This window comes from Micropterus dolomieu, linkage group LG08 (assembly GCF_021292245.1).
Source record: "Micropterus dolomieu isolate WLL.071019.BEF.003 ecotype Adirondacks linkage group LG08, ASM2129224v1, whole genome shotgun sequence".
Classification (NCBI taxonomy): domain Eukaryota; kingdom Metazoa; phylum Chordata; class Actinopteri; order Centrarchiformes; family Centrarchidae; genus Micropterus; species Micropterus dolomieu.
Genome location: NC_060157.1, coordinates 8,471,330 through 8,498,911, shown reverse-complemented (window position 1 = coordinate 8,498,911; position 27,582 = coordinate 8,471,330). Strand labels below are relative to the sequence as shown.

At 39.8% G+C, this 27,582-nt stretch overlaps 2 protein-coding genes across 3 annotated transcripts; both read right to left on the bottom strand.

Moving 5' to 3' along the window:
* Positions 1 to 769: 769 nt before the first annotated feature.
* Positions 770 to 19,033, bottom strand: kdm5bb (lysine (K)-specific demethylase 5Bb). 2 transcript variants are annotated; one of them, XM_046056153.1, is made up of 29 exons: positions 18,686 to 19,033; positions 17,160 to 17,237; positions 16,678 to 16,800; positions 16,409 to 16,579; positions 15,794 to 15,850; positions 14,743 to 14,889; positions 14,511 to 14,604; positions 13,905 to 14,023; positions 13,316 to 13,366; positions 12,863 to 13,021; positions 12,587 to 12,706; positions 12,333 to 12,491; positions 11,295 to 11,476; positions 10,965 to 11,127; positions 10,716 to 10,835; positions 9,927 to 10,121; positions 9,437 to 9,618; positions 9,121 to 9,245; positions 7,420 to 7,570; positions 7,183 to 7,297; positions 5,790 to 6,145; positions 4,780 to 4,918; positions 4,494 to 4,673; positions 3,527 to 3,688; positions 2,943 to 3,428; positions 2,769 to 2,853; positions 2,460 to 2,668; positions 2,106 to 2,372; positions 770 to 1,762 (listed from the first exon to the last, which is right to left on the bottom strand). In XM_046056153.1, exons 1-29 carry the CDS (start codon positions 18,836 to 18,838, stop codon positions 1,625 to 1,627), a joined length of 4,686 nt encoding a protein of 1,561 aa, XP_045912109.1. In that variant the 5' UTR covers positions 18,839 to 19,033; the 3' UTR covers positions 770 to 1,624. The 2 variants fall into 2 exon arrangements, with proteins under 2 accessions (XP_045912109.1, XP_045912110.1); XM_046056154.1 differs by lacking the exon at positions 15,794 to 15,850.
* Positions 19,034 to 21,799: 2,766 nt separating this feature from the next.
* Positions 21,800 to 27,432, bottom strand: tuba5 (tubulin alpha 5). Its single transcript, XM_046057054.1, has 5 exons — positions 27,415 to 27,432; positions 25,599 to 25,824; positions 24,177 to 24,325; positions 23,371 to 24,051; positions 21,800 to 23,295 (listed from the first exon to the last, which is right to left on the bottom strand). Exons 1-5 carry the CDS (start codon positions 27,415 to 27,417, stop codon positions 22,996 to 22,998), a joined length of 1,359 nt encoding a protein of 452 aa, XP_045913010.1. The 5' UTR covers positions 27,418 to 27,432; the 3' UTR covers positions 21,800 to 22,995.
* Between the last annotated feature and the right edge of the window lie 150 nt (positions 27,433 to 27,582).

Here is a 27,582-nt window from a genome sequence, read left to right as displayed (position 1 = left end):
AGAACAATTATTATTATAAAGTCATCCTGACTACAGCTGATAATCATTTTATTCTGCACTCACTGGCCATGGCGGCTTTTCAACAGCCAGCTTTGAAGAATGGAGCAGACATGGTAAATGGGATGTATTTTTCAATCTTGCCATAGATCCTTCATGGTCACACACTGATGATCTCCTACTGGCATTTCCTGCTTTCATTAGCTTCCACTTCGTCTTTACATTACATTTTTGAAGAGCAGGTCTATGGTTTACTGCGCACTGTGGAGCATTCAGACTGCCTGAAATCTTTAAAAAATATGTCATAAAAGCATGCTGAGCTTTAGCTGCTAAAATATATATTGATTTATAATTTCATTTGAAGTTGGAGTGGAAAAATAATGATGGTTGTGACCCCACAGTCAGCAAAACAGGTCTTTAAAGTCATTAATTCTTGTTATGTGAGCTGTGAAATCTACTTGTTAAACCCTGAAGAAGAATTCATTACACTCAACTTTATGCTTCAAAGTTAAGTTTTCACTGAGAGTTTAATATTTTTGCCATTAGTCCCTGGCTACTGTCAATCTACTCACACCCGCAGGAAGGAATCAAAGTAAATAATCCTGCTCCTTTACGGTCAAAACTTGGGTTACCAACAAAAACACTGTAATGCAATAAATGTGGTAAATGTACACCAGATATAAATTAGAAAAAATTAGCTGAGATGAACTTTGGGAGGACATCTAGTGGTTTCTTTCTACTTTCGTGTTCAAGTGAAAGGACGAGACTTCTCCATAGAACAAAAGGGCTTTATTCCACAATATAAACTTGTAACATCTTCAGCTACCCCTTCGCACAGTATCCTTTGCTGGGTTACATGCTGTGGTGGTGCATGTCAGCAGTATCCCGCGACATTTCCTCTCCACAGCTGTAACCCACCTGTCTGTGTAGCTTTCTGTACATTACACCATCGCTAACGCACCAACAACAACTCAGCGGAGATCAAGCCATTTAAGTCAATTCAGACAAAAATTATTGCTCAGATAAATAAACCTATTCTACAAAAAAAGGGAATAATTATATTAAGATGCATGTACTAAACACTGGATTTCAAAGAAAAAAATTGTAATAGTCATTTTTTTAGGGGGTGGGGATAGTGGATGAAAACCTTAACTTCTGTCCCCTTAGCTCTGGTTTAACATGCAAGGAGGTTCCAGAGATAATATTAACCCTTGATTAACCATCTTTTCTGGGAGCATCATGTTGTAAGACTCCTTGTCACCGATGTAATGGAATCCCATGCAGCACACTTCACATCCTGTGTTTTTTTTTCCATTTAGACAAGCACAAACAATTCATAAGAAGAAAGAAATATATATATATATATATATATATATATATATATATATATATAAATAATATAATATATATATATATATGTAAAAATACAAAAACAATTATAACTAAACAGTTCTGGACAACAAGTCAAAGAGGAGATAGCACCGTTGTTACAAAAGGGTCGGACAGACAGGACAGGGGTGAGGGGGGTACAGGATCAGTGACACATCCAGACTGGTGGCTCGAATAAACGTACTGACGACAGGTAGACCTCTTCAGCTGTCCTTCAGAAAATTCTCTTACTTTCTCTTCATTTTCTCATGTGTCCATCGTTCAGTGTACACCTGACACAAATGTAGTCCTCCTTCTCTGCCATCTCGGCTGTAACACCGACGCAGACCTGGTGGAACCACTGGTTACAGCTGCCGTCACACTGGACCCAATGCACCTGCAGGAAAACACACGCACACGTTGTTTCCACCAAGAATATGATTTTACATTAAACCTGTAATTACAGATTTTGGCCAATTCGGTTGCAGCAGAAACTCTTTTACTCTCCACCCACTCCTGAGGCGATGAGAGATGTGAGAGTGAACCAAACAGTGAAGGTTTGGAGTCAGAAAATCAAACCAATGAGCTTAAATGTACTGAAACGCTCTGTGGAGCTAAGGGGAGCTGCAGTTGGGTGCCAGTTCTCTGTGGGTTCTTCAGTGTGAGCAACACCTTTCACATATAAGTAGTCATGTGATCCATTGTTAAGATAACAATATTGATTATAGCAACGTTCTCACCTCATCTCCCTCTGGCAGCTGACACCTCTCTGCCGGACACACAGCCATTTCCTCATCTGAGTCGTCAGACTGGGAGAAATCAGAGCGTGGAGACGACGAGGTCGAGGCTGGTCTGCGCTGCAGGTTCTTTTTATTCATCTTTTGTCTTTTGTGAGAGTGTTTTCTGGGCTTCCCCCTGCCCTCTGCGACGACACCTTCCCTCTCCAGATGCCGCTTTGCTTTCTTTTCTGAGCCACTCATACTTTCCCTCACATCATTGGCGTCATCCTGAAAATAAAAACACAAATTAAAACTGATACTGAGGCAATTTTGAGGAGTTCTTTAATCAAATAGGTTGGTGGTGAAAGTTTGTACCTGGTCCAGTGGCTGACTTTTTCCCTGAGAGTTAAACGGCATGTGTGTGTCACAGTCAGCGGATTTGTCCTGTGGTGGCGACATGCATCTGTTTGTGTGCTGGCTGTTGGCTCTGTCTAATAAAACATGGTAAAGACTCTGAATCTCTGGCAGAGACACCTGCAGAAGGAGCCCCTCCACCATGAGCTCCTCCAGATCCCGACTCAAGCCTGTCGCACAGAACAATACCCAAAACATAAACATAAGAATCTATAACGAACAATGTACAGAAACAGGTTTCTTCACAGTTTAGAATAAGATGACACTGACCCTGCAGCGGGATGCATCTCTGCTCGGTGTAGAATACAGTCTGAGTATGGCTTGTCCTATTCCACTCTGGAGTCAAACAAGGAGCCTGTAGCAAAAACACCAAATCCCAAACTTAACACCTGCATATACTTTTATAACTGCTACAGAAAGTGGCACAAGGAGATGAAGAAAGACCTGAGTGTTGTTGTGAGCGTCGTGGCTGCTTGATGCCCAGCGGGTTAAGGTGGGGGGAGTTCCTGGTCTCTCTTCCAGTTCTGGCAAGTTACAAGACTGTGAAATCTGTTGTGCTCTCTGCTGCCAGTCAACTGTCCTCTCAACCAGATAGTGCAGTGCATCGCCCTCTGGCAGGCGCACCCCTGTGTTCCTCAGCGATGCCAGCAGTGAGAGGACTTTATTTAAGGGGGGCCTTTCTGATCGCTGGCACTGTGGACAGAGCCACGGCTGTGTTTCGCAGGAGTCTGACGCGTCTCTGACACACACGCTATGGAAGGCATCCCTGCAGAGTTCACACTGTAGCATCGCACCCATGGGCGCCATCTGACAGACACACACCTTCAGGTCCATGCAGTCTGCTGTGGGAAGGAGCTTTGACTCATTTGCTGCCCTGAGATTAGAGAAAGCCTCCATCTCCCTCACCCGCAGCTCCTCCAGAGTTGCCATCTGGTGGATTAAACAGACTCAGTCAGACCATCGCCTGAAAGTCCCACAGTCCCGAACACATTATCTTTGTAGGCAACTCTTAGAAATACTACACTTACGGCAGAGGTAGAATCCTTGGTCTCTGAAAGCGCTTTTTCCACTTCACTGAGAGTGTTGAGCCTTGGTGTTTTCTTTTTGTTACTTTTAGGCGATTCTTTCCCTTTCTTGGGCTTCCTCTTTGGAGAACCTACGTTTCCAACTTCACATCTTGGACACAGGACCTGGGATGAACAAAATAACTGTCAGGCTTTTGTAATGACCGGCACAGAGGAGTAAAGGCCACCGTCCATGGGTTTTTTTCTACTACTCTGCAGAAACATGAAATTCAGTTGTAAATATACATAAATGCCTGTATTTATTGGCAATAGGCTTAAAATCAACATTGAAATTATAACTTTTTTGAGTGAGTTTGTCTTTACACATATACAACAGAACTATTGTTTGTGTTTGTAATTAGTGAGAGAGGCAGAAAAGAAGGAAAAAAAGAGAGGGGGGAAGGAGGAAGACTTCCATTTTGTCCCTTCCTGCTCTCTGTGATGATCAACACTTTGTTGTGATACACAACTCGTGACTTATTTGCTTTCATTTAAATACTTGTCTGTTCCTGTTGTATGACAAAGGAACGAGTAAGAAATAGTGACGTAATCATGGTTCATAGATTATACAACTCCTTATTTTATTATTGTCTGGCAAAATAAACATAAATACAGGTTGCCTTTGGTTTTATAACATCTTATTCAGTAATTATGGAGAAAGTCCAGTTGTCTTCTAAAAGTACAGCCATGAAGCATCTGTTACCACATGTAAATGAGCTGCACACATGTATTTAATATTCTTGTAAAACATGAAAAATGTTGGTATTAGAAATGTGGCAGCCGAAGAACAGATGCTCCACTTCTGAAACATTTCCAGTGGATGGTAAAAAGGAGGCCAAACGTTCATCCAGTTGACATACGGAGTGAGTGAGCTGAACTCTGATCATCTCATGGGCATATTATTCATTTTAAATAATTTGTGGGATTTTACCTCCAGTAAGGTATGGGTCGAGTCTCTCTGAAGGAAGGTTGTAGCTGCAGATTCTTTCCATTCTTGCACTTCTACCATTAAAGACTCCAGCCTGTCTAAAGGCTCCAGGTGGACTTGAATGGCTTGTCCTCTAAGCACCATGTCAGAGAGGCTGTTCATCATCGGTAAGCCACCACTGGCCTGAAAAAAGCAGGTTATTTCAATCAGAGAAAAATTAACTCACACAGAGAATAATATCCATTGATAACCTCCTTTCCTAGTCACCAAATGTCAATCGTGTCCTAACCTGAAGCTCCTCGGCTTCTTGAAGCCACTCTCTGGCTTTTCTGATGGTATCTTTCAGGAGGAGACAGTTTGGGAGGTAAGCGGGGATGCCAGATGTCTTTTCAGCAGCAGCACTAAGAGTCTCTATGGAGTGTGGTGGTCTAGAGGGCAGACAAAACACACAAATGATATTCTGTAGGTAATAAACTCGGGACACAACCTGCATATCTACATAGTAAATAACTCACTATAACAAGAATTGTCAGGGCATTTTCATCCGACATCTTCACAGGAAGCTGTCTGAAATTATTATTATTTTTTCCAACCAACACTTTGAAAATGCTCAAAATATCCTGTATACAGTTTTTATAGGAAAATTTAAAGCCAACAATGACTGTAAAAAACATGAATAATTACATGGAACATAACTTATCTCTTAACATCTTGGGCAAAACACTAGAAAATACTTAATATTAATTATAAACAATAATTTTTAATACTGTGAAACCCAAAATTCAAAGCTGCAGAAAACTAAGCATGGTGAAGGAACATAACAATTTTTTAAAAAAATGTAAAAATTTAGAGCCCTGACTTGAAATTAGTTTTTCTGATAATGGAAAGAAAAGATGCACATTCCTGCCAGCCATGCCATTAAAGCCTTTGAAAAGCATGTGTGACAGTTAATACTGAACAGCACTGAGTACCAATGGAATGAGGGCAGAACTAAATATGATGCTCACTTTTTGTTGATCTTGTTGAATATTCTAGCGGCAGCATTTTGCACTAGCTGTAATTAAAATGAAGCAAAATCAGGAGCACTGATGTAATATTACATTATTCACTTACAATCAGTGCAAATACCAGGACAGAAAGTTACAGCTATTATACATAATACAAAATTTTTTGTTTTTTTAGATTAAAGCCACTATTTTACAACCTATCACAACGTCTTCCCGTTGATGCTTTGGATGTTTTTCCCTCCCTGTGGCTTCGATGCTAACGTCATCATGGATCAGACAGTGCTGCCCTCACCTGGCTTTCAGGAGACTGCTCGCCTTGTCCTCCCAGTGCTCGGACACAGTGAGAAGCTCCTGCAGGCGGGCCATGGCTTTCTCCACGGACGGATGAGGCGACAGGCCGACTCCCTGGTCGATGAGTCTCCTCATGGTCTCCAGAGTCAGGGTGGCTGGCTGAGCGCTGGCCTGCTGCACCCCCTCGAGCCAGCGTGCCTGTTCCAGCCTCCCTCTCAGGCAGGGCAGCTCAGGCAGCTCCACGTCAAAGTCAAAGCTGACATCTAACAGGCTCTGGATCTCGGCGACGCTGGGAACTTCATCTGCCAAGACCTTCTCACTGTGCTGCTGGAAGTCTTCGATGCGGTTCAAGAGTTCCTAATGAAAGGCACGAATTCAAACATACAGGTAGTCCCAGTTAATGCTTTTGCACACCTGATTCTGTATTATATTATATCCCAAACTACGTAATTGTCTAAAGCTGAGCAGACACTGTATGGATTAAAGGATAGGTTCACAATTCTTCAAGAATGTCTTAAAAAAATAGACAGGTGCCCGTGTGAACACTGAAACAGTTTTGCTTGTTGTAATCGTTCATTTTTTCACATACTGGCTGGAGATCTATAATGGTAATGAGTCTGGGTTAAACAAATCAAGTGAATATCTTCCAAAGTTACAGTGTCGTTAGTGTGAAATTTCCTCATAGTGGTACTGTCCCTCCACTGCAGCAAGGAACAAGGAAATGCAATCTTGGAGAATTTGGTTCTAAAAATACTGTAACTTTGGAAGATAACCACTTGATTTGTTTAAAGTCAGACTGCTAAAGCCTCATATTTTAAAATGTTTTTGCACAGAACAAGAACTGTGGATTTTGTCCTCCAACACAGGAATGGACCTTTTAATGGCTAGTATGAACAGAAGGAATGATTACAGCATGCAAAAACTGTTTCACGGTCCACATGGGCCCTTTACTATTGTGAATCTATCCTTTAAGCCCAATTTTAACATTAAATTGGTCGCCTCCAACTACTTTCTGCATCAGGCCACATTTCTGCCAGGTTGGCTTTCGTTAGACATTCAGTTTAAGAGGGTCACAACGCCAAATTACTTGCTTGAACGATCTGGCTTTGATATATACTGTGAGCTTTTTTAAGTATCACTGGAGAAGTATTTTACATGTTGTGGCTAAAACTGTGGTCTTGACTGAGACTCCGGCGATATAAAAGTGAACTTTGCAGTGACCGTGGCCGGTCAGTTAATCTGTACAGTGTAAGCATAAAAGTAGCAGGTTCTTGCTGATTAGTAAGTGAAGTATTAGGTTGAAAGAACATACAAGACTAACAAAAACGTTCAGTGTCTGCCTAGCTTCAGTTTAAATTCATTTTCTGTGGTAAAAATCACAGGATGCAGCTTACCTTCAACTTGGGGGCTTGGGGGAGACTGCAGGAGAGGTTATACAGCTGCCTCACAAATGAACGCAGCTCCTCCACAGTTAGCTGGCTGCATGATTTCCCATTACCACATCGATACCTAGGGGAGAGGGTCCAATGAATTACAGAAAAGGTACCCCATTAAGGCACTATTACCTGACTTGTAAGAAATGTGAAGACAACTAATCCATAAACCTAGCTCATGCAGTATATTTACCCTACCTGGTCTGCCTCTTGCCATTTAATAGCTGCTGTGCCACTGTGGCACACTTCTCTGCATCTTGTGTGACCAGACGTAACCGACGCAGCAGGTCATTGTCGGGGAACAGCTTGGACTCTGATTCCGCAAGAAGGGAGCGAAACACTGGCAGGCCTGAGGAGAGAACATCTGGTCAATCACAGTCTGACACAAAGAAACATTCACAGTTTACACATTGCATCTACTTGTTTTTCATCATTTTTGGCCACAGTGATTGTGTCGTTTTGTAACACTTGCTTAAAAAGACCATTTCAGTGGTTTTGTACAATCAGCCCAGTAAATGCCATGCTCTTATAACTCACATTACTGACAACCATTTTCCAATTCATGCAAGTGGCGTACTCATTTTTAAATATGTTTTTCCTACATTCCTGGGGCCCATTGCTTTCAATTCATGTTAGTGATCTATCAAAACCAAATCATCATTATGAAACAGTAGTTTGCACTGTTTTTGTTAAACTTAATTAAGTTTTGAGTTTTAATAGTGATAAAATGGGAGAGTCATCTGTGAGTCTTTCCTTGTGGTGCATCCATGTGCTAACAACAGCAGCATGTCATCCATAAGCAAGGATGTTTGGTAACTCAAAAACTAGTTGTAAAAAAATGGTCTATGAAAATTATTTTGCTGACTTTAGAGTATTTGCTACAGAACAGCACATAAACATACTATTCCTGTACATGAAATCCACGTATGCTATCATTATATGGCCATGGCTGGAGGACCCACATAGTAGTTAGTTAGTGAACACAATGAAGTAACCCAACAAAGAACTCTGCAAAGTAGTGATGCTTTCACAAGGAAATGTCCTCTGACTAGAAGACATTTACACTTTCTACAGAGCAACTCTTGTGCCATATCAGTTTGAGCCACAGTATACCTTGGGGGAAATGGTGCACACGTGAGCAGAGTGAGACAGGGAAAGTGAAAGAAGAGGGGACACACGGTGGCAACATCATGGGATCAACCAAAACACACTAACTATGCAAGTGTTTTTGCTACCATGACTGGGACATTTTGAATTCAGTTCTAAACCCCCCTTTCGGTTTACAAAGCACTTGCTCGTCAGGCTCTACAGTACATCTTTGACTTGCTGTCAGTTTATAACCTTAGCAGATTTCTCTGGTCGCAAGGTGGAAAACTCCTCCATGTGCCTAGAGCACTTTCAAAGTCTGGTGAGATGGCATACAGTATTTATGCACCTAAAGAATGCAAGAGTGTGCCTGCTGATCTTAAGACTTGTTCCGTCACTGTGTTGTGGTATGTACATAGAACAGTTGTTCATCCCTTCAAGCTACAATGTGAATTTTTGTGAGAAACGTGGTGAGCTTCATGGAAGCCACTAAGTCCAATCAGAATGGCTTGTGAGCTGAACATCTGTCCTGCTAACTTATATATCTACAACATGGCAATTAGTCAGAGGATAAAACATCATAATTACTTTGAATTATAAACATAGTTTGGCGAGAGAAGTATTGAATTTTAAGGTGGGTGGATCACCTGAACATTTCATTTAGAAAATTTTAACAATTTGCTAAAGCATGGCTGCATGCTTTGGGAAATGACTGGCACCAACGGAGGGTGTAAGCAGATAGTATTTATGTGGCTGAAACCACTAGTATGGTCCTTTAATGCTGTGTTTTCATTATATACGTTTGCTGCTTACCTTTCTTTTTTTCCAGTTTAGCCTCTAGAGTTTCTGTCACAAGAGAGGCCCAATTATCATACAGTTCAGCTCGCTGCTTCACAGCATTCATCATGGGGAACAGGTCGTCCAGTGTGTATCTGTAACTGCAGGAGCAAACAGAATACTGAATTTATTAGGTACACAGCAATAATAGGACAAACAAATCTACTTCAGGAGGAATTTTAAATATATTTTTGCAGACATAGACAACATAGATCTCACAGATACCGTGTGCTCTGATCTTTTGTGTACAAAGCCTGTTAACTGCCTGTGAATCAGCTCCAGAGGGACTTACTTCAGTGTGTAGTTGGTGAAGGGGCAGGAGCACAGGTCGTTGATGTGGTACAGACAAACAAGTACTCCTGGGCTACAGGGACAGGTGATGGCAGACAGGTAGCAGGTGGTCCTGCACTTGGCACACTGCCGCTCATCATCCTGGAGGTTATCGTATTGTGCTTCCTTGCAATGTAACACACCCTGAGGGTGTTGAGACAACATCAAAGGTGTAAAAAGCAAATCCAAATAGGGAGCGACACCGCAAATTTGTTTGTGAACGTGATCTCTCGTTTACATGTTTAACACGTGATTGTAAAGAAAGCCTGGAACCTTGCATTGAGGCGCTGTTACAGATTTTTACACACTGAGAAGAAATATTATTCTGCATAAATGTACTTGTGTGCACATTCTGTCTATATGTAGGCCAGGTGCAAGATAACAGAGTACCTGAACATAAATATTCTGCACAATACAATGGTGTAATCACATGACAATGAGGACTATCCTACCATTTTCTTCACTTTATCCCTCAGTTCCTGCTCTTCTTGGATCATGGCGACCATGTCCTTATGGACAGCGGATGCCAGGACCACATCGAGTGTGTCTGCTTTCGAGGCCATGATGCACACCATCTCATCGTGGGAGAACACATTGTACCGATGCAGCGAACGATAGTGTTCAACGCATTGCCTGCCGAGAGGTATCTGGAGTTATGGAAACGAAAGAAATGGGTTGTAAGGACAGTTAAAAAAAAAATACAACGTGACAGGAGCAGCTAATGCATGAAACTTACAGAAAATTAATCTGCAACAATTTTGATTATTGATTCTTCTGTGTCACTGGTTCCAGCGTCTCAATGTGATTGGGACTTCTTATTCTTCTATGATAGTAAATTGAACATCTTTGGGTTCTGTTATGTTTGAAAAGGTCTATAGGGTCTGGAAACCCATGATGTGCATATTTCACTATTTTAAAGACCAAATGAACCGAGGAAAACAATCTGTAGATTAATTGATAGTTGCAGCCCTACATCAAATAAAATCGAAAACACTTCATTTTTTCACTTCACATTGAAGGCGTTTGACAGCACTTATGGTTTGTTTGTTGGGAACCATTAATGTTTTTTGTGAAATACTGTTGAAAAATCAATAACAAATAACAATGAAAGAATACTTTAAAATGAGTTCTCTCTCTTTTAGAAGGGCTGCCAATTCATGCATTAATGAATGAAAAAGTATTTTGATTACTTTTACAACAAGATGAGCTGTTTGGAACAACACAAATAAAGTGATGCATACCCAGTCCACAGTGCAGAAGTTGACTGCCTCAGCGAAGTTGAAGCCCTGATTGAATCCGCTGTGATAGGATCTAGGGAAAGTGATGACAAACTCACCAGCACACTGGTTTGTTCTGTAAATCTGAAAGACGAGACACAAGAAGATGATTCCTGTTAGAGAGAGCAGCTGCTAATTCATAAAACCGCAAGCTGTGCATTACTGAGGATAGCAGATAGTGTAATAGATAATAGAAGCTACATAAACACGTACTGGGACTCCGTGGGCCATTAGGGTGTTAGGGTTCATGATAGTGACCAGCTGGTGCAGCAGGTCAGGCTGAGACTCAAACAGCTCCGGGGCCAGTTTCCTCATCACTTCCTCCAGCTGTTCTGCAGCAAAACCAGGGGCTCCGTACCAGGTTTTGGGTTCCCCCCTTGTAGATTACAAACATAAGATTTAGGTTGATATCAAACAAACATAACACAGTCTTGTCCTGAAATTTACCACCACATGCCACCATAAATAATCTCTTTGCAATCATTAAGAAAAGTCCTTAAGTTAGCAGAGCTTTAGTAAGAGAAGACTGCTCTTCTTAAGTACCAGTGCAGGTAGTTGATAGAGTAGCTCCAGTGATCCTCAATGTGCCAGCAGAAGGAGGAGAAGCACATGCCAACATAAAGCCAAGGCAGTGTCATGCCACAGATGTCAGCTGTCACATGAGTCAGTACAGAAGGGTTCATCATCGCCAGGTTGTTCAGGTTCCAGCCACACTTGAGGTATTTCTGCAAGACAGGCAACATTCAGAGTTTAATAACAACAATTACTCTGTAATATACTGTTCATTTCACTTTTTACATTAGGCTGATGCTATCTGATATGGTCGGATACAGCTACCACACAGGCATTCAGGAGTGTTAACCAAGTTCAGTTTAGGACATTTTAAGACCTTCTTAATACCTTATAGAACACAAGTTAATACCTGTTTCATGATCATACTGGCCAAAGTATAAAGGTATGATGGAAAACAAGCAGGGATGAAATGACCTAGAATTATTTATTAATATATCACTTTGTATAAGGCGTCCCAGCAGTATATAACATTCATTCCTAATAATATAACTAATTTCTTTCCATGGATAGAGATTTTTGAGAAAGTTACAGCTTTTGTGGTGAAAAATTACCCATATGCCGGCCGACAGTGATTTTTTGAGCTGGAATGATAATTTCCCTTCTTTATTCGGATTGTGCTGATGTGACTTTGCAAAAGTACTCACAAGGCTGCTTTCCTAAACAAATTACTATAATAAAGAATATTAAAGTTAAATATTCTTTAACATGTTAAATAATTTAACATATACATTGTCTAGAAATTAACACTAAGAATATAAAGAGCTATAAATAAGCTCCTGTAAATCCTAAGGGAAATGCTGAATGATGACAAAGATACATTACCGACTGAACTAAAACTGCCTAGCTGGCTATCTTGCTAACACAGACAGATGTGATAAGAATGAGTGACATGACGGTTGTCAGGGACAGGGTTATATTAAGAGTTAAAGAGTGAAATCATGGGTTCGTTGTTTATTAACTACTGGAAAAAAATCTATGGCAATAAGAGGCTCGTTTCACGGGCCATACCTCATCAGCTGGGGAAACCTTAAATTTTCCATTCGGAATGGGGAATCCGCTCCCAAACTCCTTTGAGGCAATATCTGCTCCATATTCTACGGTAACATCCTCGTCAATGGCTCCCACCAAACGCCAGAACTCTTTCTCCACCAACTCTGTGGGTACCATCTGTAACAAATACATGAAAAAAAAAAAACAAACAACAACATTAAACTCACAGAAAGAGAGACGGACAGATTTATTCTGAAAAGTTTTGTACTTACATGAACTGGCATGTTGAAATAATCTGATTTGAACGCATCAGCCATTTGCCCAAATGCACGCAGGGAATAGTCTCTGTATGCTTGTTCAAAGCCGAACGCCTCATGAGGTTTGCTGCATTCCTACGGGGAAGATACAACAAAAATCATTGAACAAATCTGTTTAATGTATTTCGAAGCCATTTCTATATTCCCCCTTTTTAATGTTAGTATCTTTTAGGAGCAGAGAAACTTGAAGTTTTGAAAACTTGCTAATCAGACTTTGCGGCTTATCTTCACCTGAGCCAGACACTTGGGGCACCTCCAGTCTCCTCTGGGGACGTCGTGCAGAGGAGGGATCAGGCAGAAGGTGTGGTAGCTGTCGTCACAGCCGTCACACAGCAACAGACGGTCTTCTTCTCCCCCACTGCCACACACCAGACACACAACCAGATCCACCTGGAGAACAAAAGGAGAAGTTTGTAATGAAATCTGTTTCAGAGCCGTGACTACTAACAAAAGTAGCTTCAAGACAGGCATGAAAAACAACACAAACTAACTCACACCAAATGGATTATGTATATTTAAAAGAGCTTCAAAGTGCAAGTGAAACATATTCTTGGAAGTGTTGTCTAATGTGAGGCCCCACCTACACTTGTCATTCTAAGTATGTTGTATAAAGATAAAATCCAAATGACGTTTAAAACACTTTAATTTACATTTATACATATGCGTCTCTGTTGGCCTGATCACCTTGTATTTGAACGTATTTGTAGAAATCCCTGGAGCCGTTTTTCCTTGTTGCTTTAATGAGACAGAGAACAAACAGCTAATTTCAGTGCATTTTTTGTAGAACTTTAGTTGGGTTTTTATCACAAGGACAAAGGAAACAGACCATAGATGTGTTAAGGAAGTCAGACAGCAAATTACTATTTCCACAGACTGCTTACAGACATAATCGCACTATGGGAGGAGTAAAGCTTACATATGGAGAGACGCATTTACATCTTTTCAACATTTGCTAGAATCAGATTTCAATCCGTCATGTTTCTTGGATGCATTTACACTTAGCTTTCTGTGATCTGATAGCAAGTGTAAATGGGGTCTAATTTTCCAATTTTGTTTCTTCATAGTTTATTTCTAGTGTTATGCAATAGTTCAAACTTTTTTCAAAACATTTTCCACTTATTTTTTTACACAATAAACAATGAACAAAGAAAACACATGAGCTTGGACTTCTAGTGATGCTTTAAACTGACTAGCCTATTAATTTCTGATCAAGATATTTAATATCTCATGCAGGTACAGCTCATCCAAAGAGATAAAAGACATTTCTACTTACTGGACTCGCGGGAACAGGAGGGATGAATTTCTTGTACCGTGACTTCGATTTATCAGCTTCAATTATTGGTTCCTTACTTTCAACTGGTTCCTGTTTCACTGGAATGAGAATCTCTTTTTCTGCAAGACAACAGGAAACCTTACTAACACTATGACCAAGCGTAGCACTTTAAAGCACACTTTACTAGGAACTTCTACAGTAAATACACTTGGCTTTAACCCTTCCACCATTGTGCATTTATAAACAGAATATAAAAATGTACTAAATGGTTTATTACACTATACATAGGTGTACAGGGCTATAAGAACATTTCTAAGTTTACTAACGTGCAAGATTTGTCAACAATTATAACTTCTCCTATGAAAACATGTTTTATATTATTACATTATTATATTGAGTTGACATTCATTATCTGTTTATACACCAGTCTCCATTCATAGGTGCCCAAGGAGGAGTTATAAATGTTGAAAAATACATGAATGGACACAATATGCTTCTAACTACATTATAGTTTGTTATAAACTATTTATACCATTTTTATATACTGCTCATAAATGCTAGATAGGGAGGCTTAAAGTGTTAGCACCCTGGGATGGGGAGCCTGACCTGGTTCTTGCTTGGCGACTAAAGAACCCATCCTCCGCCTCAGGTTCGGCTTGCTCTCGCTGGGCTCACTTGGTTCAGTCTTAACACAGGTTGCCTACAAAAAAAGTGAGACGTGAAAGCCCCACCACTTTAAAACTATTAAAATAGTGATGTGGGTGTGGCAATATGTGGAGAACAGTGAAGAATGGACAGTTCTTGTCAGGTGTTTGTGGCGCTCTTCAGCGATACCCACCTCACACTTCATACGCTTGGCTCTGCGAGCAGTGGGGCAAGTGTCTGGCGTCTGGGGAGGCTGCCTCTGAGCCTGGTCCTGCAGCTTGTGCTCCTTAATGTCCGTGCTTCCTGGACTCTCAACTGACTGGACTGGCTTCTGAACACACTGAAGGAAATAGTGTGCCAGTTAAAAGCACAGCTCACTGGCTGTTACAAGCATTTGTGTGCCTAACTGGAAATACCTGTATGCTCAAAGGTAGTGATGAGTAACTGGAATGTTATAGTAGATTCAACTTTAAATTTGAATACCTAAACACTGACATGATAGATTTAATTGTCTAAAACAGGAAGTGTCATAGCCTACATTCTAAAATGATCTCTTTATATGATTATTACTTCCCAGTGGTAATAAAATATTTAAGGACAATTTGTTAGAATAACTAGGAAGTATCAGCAGCTACCAAACATGACTGAGAGACTGGAACATACTCCATGAAAGACAGTATTTGGTATTAACATTATTTTAACAGCCAGAGGACAAAAGAGGCCAGAAGGGGATGTGGAGGATGTGGTTAGTTCCACTTTGTCACCCCAAATGGGGAGTGCAGAAACTAAGGAGGAACATGCCAAATTAGAAGATGAAAGACAGATTTGAGCTGAGGGAAGGGTGCACAGGTAATGAATTTCAGAAGTTTCATGTTAGTTGGAAGTTTAATTAATTATAGTAGCGCTTGAGAACGACAGGAGAGATCACATTTTTTATATCTCTATATTTGAACTGATTTGAAATTAGCACCTAATTGCTGACTGCTGCCTTTCACAGAAACAAAAGAATGATATTGTGCCAAGATACAGTTAAGTGTAAGTTGTAGGTGAGGGTCACTTGTTTGAGGTGATAATTTAGCTGTAAAACTGGCTGATGGTTGTTCTAAGAAGGGTTCAATTCAAAATATTACGTCTGCAAATATAACAACAATAAGCTGTAAACAAAGTATGGTGCCCAGCCATAGACAAACATGCATTTTGTTCATTGTGAGGCAGAGTGGCCTCCAATCATGACACAAACATACCTTTTCAAGTTCGGGATCAGCCTCCAAACGCATCAGTTTGGAAGCTAGCTCTGGTGCCTGAGGCAAGAGAGAGCTTGGGTAATTAAACAATTTAGAGTGACCTGTCCAACAGGTCACACAGTACCAATCCAAGGACCTTGGATAAGCTCTCTTGCAAAATGTTATGAATATTAGGGTACAAAATAATAAATTACATGGCTAGACACCAGATAATAATTTCACTCAGTATTTTAGTCAGACAACAGAGTTAACTTCTCCAAAAAAATAAACAAATATAAAACACCCAGAAAAGATACTGTATAGAAAACAAACTTCTATCTTCCCCAACACAGTACATGCACGCCCTAATACTGCATTTGTTACCATTCATCTATATAGTATGTAATCCACATTCCCTTCAAATCTTGAAGGGAAACACAGTTGTTTTAGCATAATAAATGTAATTCAACTTTGACTGTAAAATTAAAGACTTGGTGGTAATAAACGTTATGGATAAGCATTATTAGGGCTTTGTTTACAGAAGAGCCACACACGGTTTCATGTGTGACAGCGTGGCTTTGTGTGTATCTTCAGGAACAAGATACACTGTCATAATGATGCACGTGTCAAACTCACCAGGAGGTTTGCTCCACTCTGAAACAGGTTGTAGGGATAGAGAATTTTCTCATAATGCCCTCGTAGGTGTGAGCCAACAGCTTTACCAGGGGCGAAGCCCATTTGTAGTGCAATCTTGGTCCATCTCCTGTCCCGACAGACAATGTCAAATCCACCCTCGTCTGCTACCAGCTGAAACGACAATGAGTTAATGTTGTGAGTTTAATTGCATTTTTAAAGATATATACATCTATATCTATAAATAATGTGCAGTGACATTAATTATCAACCTTATTAAGCTTATATAAATCCAAAATCTTCCTCTCCACATGAGGAATCTTCAGCACACATCCCTGCAAATCCCAAAATTTGGCAATCTGGTCCAAGAAGTTGAGCTTTACTCTGGTCTGTGCCTGGAAAAAAGAATATATCAGAATAGACAACAGTCAGCTACAAAAAAAATGTATAATCAAGGAAATCAACCGAGACAAGGACAATTACTAGGGAAAATAAAATCTTAACAGGCTGATATGTATCCAAGAGCACGGGGTAGTGTACATTTTACATAAATAAATGCACCTTCAGTGTAATTTTTTTTAAAGCTTGGATTAAATAACAATTATGCATGGCAATTTCCAGTCTAAATTCATTGGTGAGCAATTACACTAATGAAGTTAAAACATAGCAATGTAATGTATAATTTTAGTGTAGTGACACACAAACATAGTTATAGTCAAATTACCACTGGTATAATCTGACTAACAAATCTCACCTCCAGTTCATTGAGCCTCTGGATCCGAGGAACAAAGTGAAGTCTGTCAACATCGCAAGCGAACGGAGGCTGCCAACCCTAAACAGCAACAGAAATACACATGATGGCACATGAGGGTCTCCGTATCATGTTTTTATGAAGTTTTTATGATATTTTCATTCTTGCATTGATAATTATATTACAGAGACTATTTGTCTTGCCTCTCAAGATGGTCCCCTTGTGACAATTGTTTTTAAAAGCATGGACCCAAACTTTTTGAAATTTTTGTTTTCTTTACCCTCGGAGACTTAACTTAAACTAAATTAGTTAGATAAAAGAGACAAATAGCTACACAGTTCCAGGTTTGTAAAGTGATGTTTGGCATTAAAAAAGCAAGGCCTGCTGATACTGAAAGGACACAGTGATCCTTTTCAGTTTATAACTCACAACACCAATCAATATCTGTGTCAATACAACACACAGCGAAGCATAAACAATGGCAAAACCCTATCAAAACAACCAGGGACCCAAGTTCTCGTTTAAAGTCAGTAGCCAACATCCCCCACTGGCACACAAAATGGCCAGATGGAAGACTCACTCACCAGCTTACCACAAAGCCAACATGGAGGACAACACCCTACAACACAGGCTCATACATGAACAGTGGCTCATCTTGCAAGAAAATTTTATTACAATAACGGGCTACCATGCAAGTGTAATGTTGTGTACTATGGCGGGGGAAACTACTAAACTTACTTGAAACGTCACAACTTCTTATTTAACAATAATAGTGGTCTTTGTGAATAAATACCCCATTGTACTTCTAGTCACATTCTTGGGGGTAATTTGTCTGACACTCCAAACTATGAAAGGGAACATTTATGTCCTCCATGAAATAAATACACACTTCCTCACGATGTTCATTAGAAATTGCCAGTTGACCGAGAAGTGATGGATCACACAGGGCTCAAGTACACTGAGTGACCCAATGATGCTCTTCCGACAAATAATCCATAATTAACACCAACTGCATGATTTTTAAAAGGACATAAAACTTAAACACAACAAGTAAGAATACGAGTTAACATAATTGTTTATCTTATAATCATCTTCTACGCAGCAGAATGGCTTCCGCATAGCCAGCTATGTCAAAGCCGTGTGCTAAATTATGACAGGTTGCTTGGTGAGCTGTTAGCTTGTGTTAGCCTACTACTAGCTAAGTGGCTCAATGACCGGACCGGGACCAGCGAGGCTTTGTTGACACACGGTGGACCACGACTATTATCCACTTGTAAACACACTGGCACATCTATATTGCTGCGAGCCACACCAAAGTCGACTAAAAACACAGCGCGGTAACGCCTTATGTAATTATAAACGAGAGCCTGCTAGCTGTGGCAGCACAAAGAATGAACATAGCCGTGTATCCGCCATGTTGAACAGTCCCTTTAAATCCCGAGCGCTTGGTCCATCTACAGCGATCTTAACGGTGGACTAACTCAGCATCCGCGTCGGTGTACCGTTTAATCGTCTTTAATCACACTCACCGGAGGCGGTCGGACTTTGCAAATGCCAGTTTTTTCGGCGATGGGACGGATCTTATTGATGAAGGCAAACGGATCTCTAAATTCTTCCCAGCTGGGCTCGAAGACCGGGCACTCCGGAGGAGGCTTGAACTCGTCCGGCCGAGGCAGGCTCATCTTTAACGGACCGACCCGGTGGTAGCTCGGACAGGACAGGTCACTGCTTCTTTTTTCTTTTTTTCCCGGTTTTTCCTGGAGGAGTGTTTGTTTTCGGTCTCCCGTTTGTTCACCGTCAGACTCTGTGGCAGTCAGTCGTCATCAACACGAGAGGAGGCAGCTTACACACACACACAAACATACACTCACGCACACACACATCCATGCACAGTGAGGAGACTGTTCCAAGGCATTGAGCACGTCCGCTCAAAAAACTAGACACCACACAAATCAAAATGTAGCTCTCTGACTAATTGTGCATATAAACTGTTTTGAAGAGTGGCAAAACTAGAAAGAAAAAAACACCTATGGTTACGCTTGCTTTTTGTTGTAAAGAGATGTAGGCTAAGTTATATAGTTTGATGTTGGCATGGTAAAAAGGTTGTAATGATGTAGCCTATGTAAAAGGCTAAATCCAAATTACTCAAAAACGACTCCTAAAAGTTAAAGCGTGTGGTCTGTCTCTGTTTCCACAATGTTTTAGGTGTTTAATCGAGTTCTTCTTCTTCCATGTTGGTCAGTGTTGTGGTGCAATAGATCTGTTAGTTTGGTTTTATTACACACCACACGTTGTTGCATTTAAATGTCTAATCTCATTGCCTCACACTTTAGTAACCGCACAATCTATACCTGGATTTACCCTAATTTGCTGTTGAAATGATGTGCAGCCATAATGCCACAGCCAAAATCAAGATCTGAAACAGACTGCATATATAAAACTTTTATTATTCTAAAATATAATAATAATAAATATAATAATAATAATAAATAATTATAACCTTTATTTGACCAGAAAAAGTCTCGTTCAGATTTAAAAATATCGTTTACAATAGTGCCCTGGCTAAGACAGGCAGCAGCACAATTAAGGGTTACATATACATGCATACATAAAAAGAATTGCAATGAAAATAAACAATACATTACAGGATCATAAAATATCAAAAATATTCCATCAAATATTAAACAAATTGCAACATTCTACGTTTAACACCTGTCCATATTTAAAGTAGCAACAAGGATATGCGATTATGATGCCTGCTCTACAGGCTGTAGCCTTAAATCCTGGTGAGACATCATCAAGTGTAACGATTCTTGACATTTCCACTTCATCATTGCCCAACAACAAAATTGCATCTAATCGTAATTAACATTAACTAATTTCCCGCATCGTGTTATTAAGAAATCGTGATCTGTGAAACAGTTTTCGTCTTTGTAGACTGTCTTATGTTTACACTTGCGCGGATGAATATGTTCAGGTGACACCTTCAGGGCTACTGGCACTCGCTGTTTGAGTAACCAGTCTGTGCAGTTTGATGTTTTTTATGAACATATATAACATATGCTACTAAACAATCAGAGGCTGCTTGAATGCAAATCCTTCATGTTCTTGGATGCAGTTTAGTATAATTAAACCACTTCACTTCACCTCACTGCAAAAACGTCTGTTTGTTTAGGAATGTTTTATTGTTGATGATCAGTGGTGGAAGAAGTATTAAAAATCACTTACCTAAGATAAGATAAGATTGAACTTTATTCTGAGGAAAATTGTCCTGCAGCAGTTGCAGTACAAAGTAGGAAAGGGTGCAAATAAGTATAAGTAGAAATACAACACATTATAAGGAAAGGTCCTCCATTCCAAATTTTACATAACTAAAAGTACAGAATATTTAGCAACAAAATGTACCTAAAAGTAGTCATTATGCAGAATGACATCTTTCAGTGTTATATTATTGAATCATTATTGGTGAATTGTAATGTGTAAGCAGTACTTCCATTGTAACTTAGTTTGTCAATGTGGAGCTCACTTTAAGTACTTCATGTACTGTTGGGTAGCTTAACTTATACCAATACATGATGAAGTAGCTAGTAACTATAGCTGTAAATTAAATTAAGCGGAGTAAAAAGTGCAATATTTCCATCTGAAATGTAACGGAGTAGAAGACTAGCATATAAGGAAGTACTTAAGTACATCAAATCTGTACTGAAGTACAGTCACTACATATACAGTACTTAGTTGTATTGTTTTTTATTTGTTGTATGGATTTGATGGTATCATGATTACCTTGGTACCAGGACATCAAGGAGCACAATGAAAATAAGTCTTGGACTTTTGTTGTTATCCTTGACATTCTGTAGATGACCTGGGGTCCTCCATCTCACTGTGTCAAATAAACTAAACATTATTTGGATGATGTCCTTTCACTGAATATATACCTACCTGTGATACTGTGATTTTTTGCCAATTAAACATCAAAAGTCATAGTTTCTGTGATCCCTCTTCTCTGACAATAGACCTAACCAAACCAAGTCAAAGTGTTTTGATGAGCGTAGCTTTGCCTGCATACTTGCACTGAATCAGTCAAGGAGATACAAATGATGATCCTGGTGACCCCTGGCCCTGCTTAACAGTTACAAAAACATACATTGGTTTATCACCTTGATCCTATATGACATTTTAACATTTTTGACGAGTTCGAACTAATGATGTCTCAGATGTCGGCTACAACGATGCATTACTTCTGTTTGGGGTCTCAGAGACCTCAGCTGTAAAACATGGTTAGATACAATCTGTATTCATATTCTCCATATCTGTGATTAGTGTTAACAATACTTTTTACAAAGCACTACCCCTCCCAAATGTCAAGCAAGTATATTTGGTCTCACAGTCTCCCGTTTGTTTCCCTATTACTGGAGTTTTATAGGAGGTCTAATCAGACCTCTCTGGTCTAATTGACCTTAAACATATTTGTCAATATGAAGGAAGCATACTGCACATTTCTTTGTCTGTAAATTACTTTTTGGCAATACATCGCCCATATAACATATAAAACGTTTCCTTCTTTCCCTATACAACTATTTCTGTATGTGTAATAACAATGCTGTATGCCAGTGGTGGAAGAGGTATTTAGATCCTTTACTTGGGTACCAATACAACAGTGTAAAAATACTCCATTACAAATACAAGATGATGATGATGATCAGTCAAATGAAATTAAAAGTAAAAGTACTCAATTATTTGATTAAAAATATCAGAGCAGTCTAGAGAGAAAATGAATGAAAAGTTTAGAAACGAATGGTTCACCCTTTACAATATATTGAATTTTATAAGCTTATCAAATGTTTTCTTTATGTAAAATCTTCAGCTGAAAAATAACAAGTAACTCCAGCTGTCAAATAATTGTAGTGGAGTAGAAGTATAAAGTAGCAGTAAATGGAAACACTGAAATAAAGTACAAGTTCCTCATTTGAGTAAAACTACTTAGTTACTTTCCACCACTGCTGTATGGCCATTTTAGTTTTTTGTCAACTTCATCAAATGTGCAAGCCCAGTTTGTTGCAAAGGGAAGGGTTGCCATTTCAATAATTCTCTATATATTGGGTTTTAATAAGGTAAGGAGGAATGTATTTAAAGAAAAAATTGGAATTATTACTGTTACTTATTTCACATACAGTGGTATGCCGATGTGGAACAATGAGGAAGTATCTGTGAAGATTCTCAGTCATCCAGGTCATTCTGACCGACTAATAGGGAATCCCAGCCATTTAATCTCTGTGGGGTCATTACCAAGGTGATGGATACCGCTTGGTTTGTTCGTGCTCCTGGCTGTTGTAATGACATTCAACCACACTAAATGGCAGGGGTTCCCTACCAGTCAGTCAGAACTGAAGAAGCCCTTTGGATGAGAGGCGAAACGTCTTCAAGTATCTTCAACCGAGACCAGTTGCCTTTGATTTTAACCTTCCTTTGATAGTGACGAAGTAAAGCCAATTTTGGTAAGTTTGCTTGTACGTTCATTTTAAGGTCTAATCTTCTGGGCGTGTTTGCCTTTATTCAAAAGTGGACAGAGAGGGAAGGCGGTGACCTGCAACAAAGATCCCTGGGCAGATTTGTAGTGGGGACTTGGTGGTTACATGGTGTCGTCTTAGACCACTGTAACACCCTATTCGCATGTCTCCAACAAGTTTAACACAGAATATGTCAAGACAAACTTATTTGACAGCACAATTAAAATACAATTTAGAGTAGTTTGTCTTCTTAATCCAAAGCTGGCATTATAAAAATATGGCAGTGACAATTATTAACTCTGCCGTCGTCACAGCCCAAAGCCTCACAAGGTTCAGTATTCTTGTCCTTCATCGTCATTTTCAGAATCGGGGCTCATTTGACCCAATTCCTCGTAATCCCTTTCAAGACAGGCCAGGTCCTCTCTGGCCTCTGCAAACTCTCCCTCCTCCATGCCCTCACCCACATACCAGTGGACGAATGCACGCTTAGCGTACATGAGGTCGAACTTGTGGTCAAGGCGAGACCAGGCCTCAGCAATGGCGGTGGTGTTGCTCAGCATGCACACAGCTCTCTGGACTTTGGCCAGGTCCCCACCAGGAACTGCAGTTGGAGGTTGGTAATTAATGCCAACCTGTTGAGACAAAGAGAACGATCAGAAAGATAAAGTATCTCAGGCTGCACGTCTTACATTCATAAGGTTACTCACCTTGAAGCCAGTGGGGCACCAGTCGACAAACTGAATGGAACGTCTGGTCTTTATACTTGCAATGGCGGCATTCACATCTTTAGGGACGACATCGCCTCGGTACAGCATGCAGCACGCCATGTACTTGCCGTGACGAGGGTCACACTTGACCATCTGATTGGACGGCTCGAAACAGGCGCTTGTGATCTCGGACACAGTCAGCTGCTCGTGGTATGCCTTCTCAGCAGAAATGATGGGTGAGTAGGTAACCAGTGGGAAGTGGATGCGTGGAAATGGGACCAGGTTGGTCTGGAATTCCATCAGATCGACATTGAGGGCGCCATCAAAACGAAGGGAGGCCGTGATTGAGGAGACAATCTGACCAATCAATCTGTTGAGGTTGATGTAACCAGGACTTTCAATGTCCATGTTGCGACGACATATGTCGTAGATGGCCTCGTTGTCCACCATAAAGGCGCAGTCAGAGTGCTCTAAGGTAGTGTGGGTGGTCAGGATGGCGTTGTAGGGCTCCACCACAGCAGTTGACACCTGGGGAGCCGGGTAGACGGCAAATTCCAGCTTAGATTTCTTGCCATAGTCTAGAGACAGACGCTCCATTAGCAGAGAGGTGAAGCCAGAGCCAGTTCCACCTCCAAAGCTGTGAAAGACAAGGAACCCCTGCAGGCCTGTGCACTGGTCCGTCTGATGAGAGGGACAGAAGGAAAGGACAGCTTTTTAATAAAATCTCAAAACAAAATAAGCTTCATATCTCTTTCTGGAATTTGCATGATAAAGGTCATTCATCGGGTTTTATCATTATTACTGACCATTTTACGAACACGCTCCATGACTCCATCAATGATTTCTTTCCCGACAGTGTAATGGCCACGAGCGTAGTTGTTGGCTGCATCTTCCTTTCCAGAGATCAGCTGCTCAGGATGGAAAAGCTCTTTGTACTTTCCAACCCTTACTTGGTCTGAAAAGAAAGGTTTTCTTCAGAAAGGTGTCCTGCACAACTGCAGCTTGGTTTAACTTGATTGACCAGACCAGTGTCAAAGGTGGATGTTTACCGCTGAAACAGTCTAATTGATCAACTTTACTTTCACGTTATCTCGACTATTGCAATTACTATATTTCAACAAAATCAGTGTATTGTTCGTACATAGGCAAGTCCGTTAATGCAGCAAATTCATGACTAACTTTGCTTTTTTCCCCTGATAAAATATGTAGATTTGCAAAGATACAAACTAAAATTCAGACTGACTTAAAGGGAAATATGTATGTATTGTATAAAAAGATGCACACTCATATTTTCCATTTACATGTGATGGAAGCCATAAAAATGGGGATTAAAATGTCTTGAAATGTAGTAAAAGGTTATCAAGTCAAAAATATAACTGAATACGTGAATAAATAATACTGGACACACATGCTTGTACCCATCTATTTATCATACAAGCAAAATTTGAAATGTGGTGAGGAAAATGGGAAATGTTGATTGGGAAAAAGAGTGAGTGTGTAAATGACTAAAGGATAGGCTCACAAAAGTATGTCTTAAATATTCAGATACCCATTTGAACATTGAAATACGGTTTGCTTGCTGTAAATCTCCTTTAAATCTTTTAAATGTATGTCCCATCCCCACCAAAAAAGGAAAACAAAATGATTAACTGAAAGACAAATAATAGAGTATAATAAATTTAATTTATTTTAATAAAGTGATTGGAAAATCAATTTTTAACTAAAATGATCATATATTGATGTATCCTTTTACTACATTTTGTCAGCTTTGGGGCTCCATAGCTTTGGGGCTTCACTGAAACTATATCACAGAAAATTTAAATGATCACTACATATTGTAGTTTTAGATTGTGTGATGATGCTGAAAAATGTGGAAGAAAATATTTTTTACTTTGAAGTTTTTAGTAAACTTTAGCATAAATTGAAGGGACATGTCGGAAAAAAGGATTTTGCTTGGCTAAAATCAATCCAATACTGCACTTTGCAACTTGCTATTTACATAATACACTTCTGTAAATGTTAGCCAGCATTGAATAAAAGCTAAAAGAGTCACCACTGTGCTTGTTGCTTGGATACCAGAGTTCCCATCAGCAGTTACCTGCATGACCCATTTGGATGGAGATGCACTTACTAGACGAATACAATCACACATAATAGGACGACATGAATGTTAATAAAAACAGAGAGATAAGGAGGGTAAAAATAAACACACATACAGGAATACTCACCAACCACTGTGGGCTCCAGGTCCACGAAAATCGCTCTTGGAACATGACGCCCAGAGCTCCCGGTATTGAAGAAAGTGTTGAATGGGTCTGAACGGGAATTCGATTCTGTAGGATTGTCCAGGAAGACGCCATCAGGCCCGACGCCGTGCTCAAGGCAGAAGAGCTCCCAGCAGGCATTTCCTGTCTGGACACCCGCCTGGCCCACATGTATAGAGATGCACTCTCTCTGAACAGAAAGAAACAACACAATTGCAAGTTAAATACATGTCACAAGCTCACAAAACACAAAGCCAAACAATCCTTGTTGTACTTCTTTTAACATCTTTGACTCCCAACATTCGTGGTTTAGCAGAGCCATTTATTGCAAACCTGAAAATGATCAATAAGGAGTTTGTTTGTCATATTGTTTTGTTAGAAATATGCAATTTTGACATCCATCAATAATACCCACAGAGCTCTTTAAATTCCTTCACCACTAGAGGGGGTCTTTATCCCATATGTGTCAGTGAAACTTCTTCCAAACAGATTTAACATAGGGATGTGAATCTAAAAAGCAGCAGAATACTTAATAGTGAAATTGAATCCGCACTGAATACTTACAACTGAAATTTAGAGTTTAAAGCGGCTATAATCAATATTTTTGTACAACAAGAATGGATCCAATGACAATGTGACAACAATGAGAAAGGGTCACATGTAGTGACGAACTTATAGATAATTTTCACCTGAATTGCAGCTTCTCTCTAGCGTTATGGAGCTTTATTATGTTTAAGCTCACTGTTTATCTGTCTGGCCCACAACTTTGCTGTTTTTGTTCGCTGTCACCGCTCTCATAGGGTTGTTTTGGGTCTCAGTAGGAAGCTGTTTTCAGAGAAAAAGCTCTAAAATCCCACTGTACACTACACGCTTAGCACCAAACTTCGGACAGACACTGTGAGCTCAAAGAGAGGGACTATTGGACTTACATTCATCAGGTGGACGGAAACACACCTCCAAATTTTACTTTTACGATAAAATACATTCATTTACTATAATTTCTGTCGTATTTAAATTTCAACTGCAATTCAATTACACAATAAGGTGTTCAGCTGAAAAATTTTAAATAATTACTGCTTTTCTTTCAGCTCAGTGTGCAATGCAAACATGTTTGATGATACACTGTATTATTCATTATATTTGTGTTCTGCTTTACCAGTTGTTGAGTGTAAACAATCAAAAATAGGCTTATTCCAACACTGTGTTGCATTTTCAAAGTGCTTCCTGCAGTCATGTTTAAACATGTTGAGAATTTCAGGTTTTGTTTTCCTTGGAGGGAGACCATCCCCCAAGATGATTTTTAGCCGTTGACTGACATTTGTAAGACATAGGTAAAGTGTGCGTATAAACGTTAATAAAAAACTTGAGTATTCACAAAAAATTGTCTTTTCTACTGAGGGCCAGTTTAATATTCTGATGCTGAAGATGAAGCTTTGAGCTCCTCTCTGTGTCTGTCTCAGTGATTATACACTTACAAAACTATTAACACAACAAAGTGCAAAGAGTAATATAAAAGATGTTATTAAAGCATAAAAAATGTTGGAGCTGCATGTATGTTAACACAAACACTTTTCATTTAAAATACAAACACTGTGCATGCAGCCAGACGTTTGGGGAGATATTTTCTTATCTTGCATAGATTTCCCTTGCAGACAATACAGACAGATATTGATGCCGATTTCCGAAAAAGTGAGATATATAATTTAAAAAAACTTATAACCAAATAGTAAACTTTCCCAGCATGAGTTTCCACATCTCCAATTAATTGTAATTATCTTACCATGTCTGCAGATGATATAAGTAGTTGGTTTTGGTGCAGGATACTGTAAGTTTATCAGTCCGCAAGGCTCCAGACAGTTCCTCGTCTGTGGGAGAGGTAATGTGCTCTCTTTATATCTGCAGAGAGGCTCACAGGTGTGTCGGTCTGACACTTATTCAAACTTAAGAC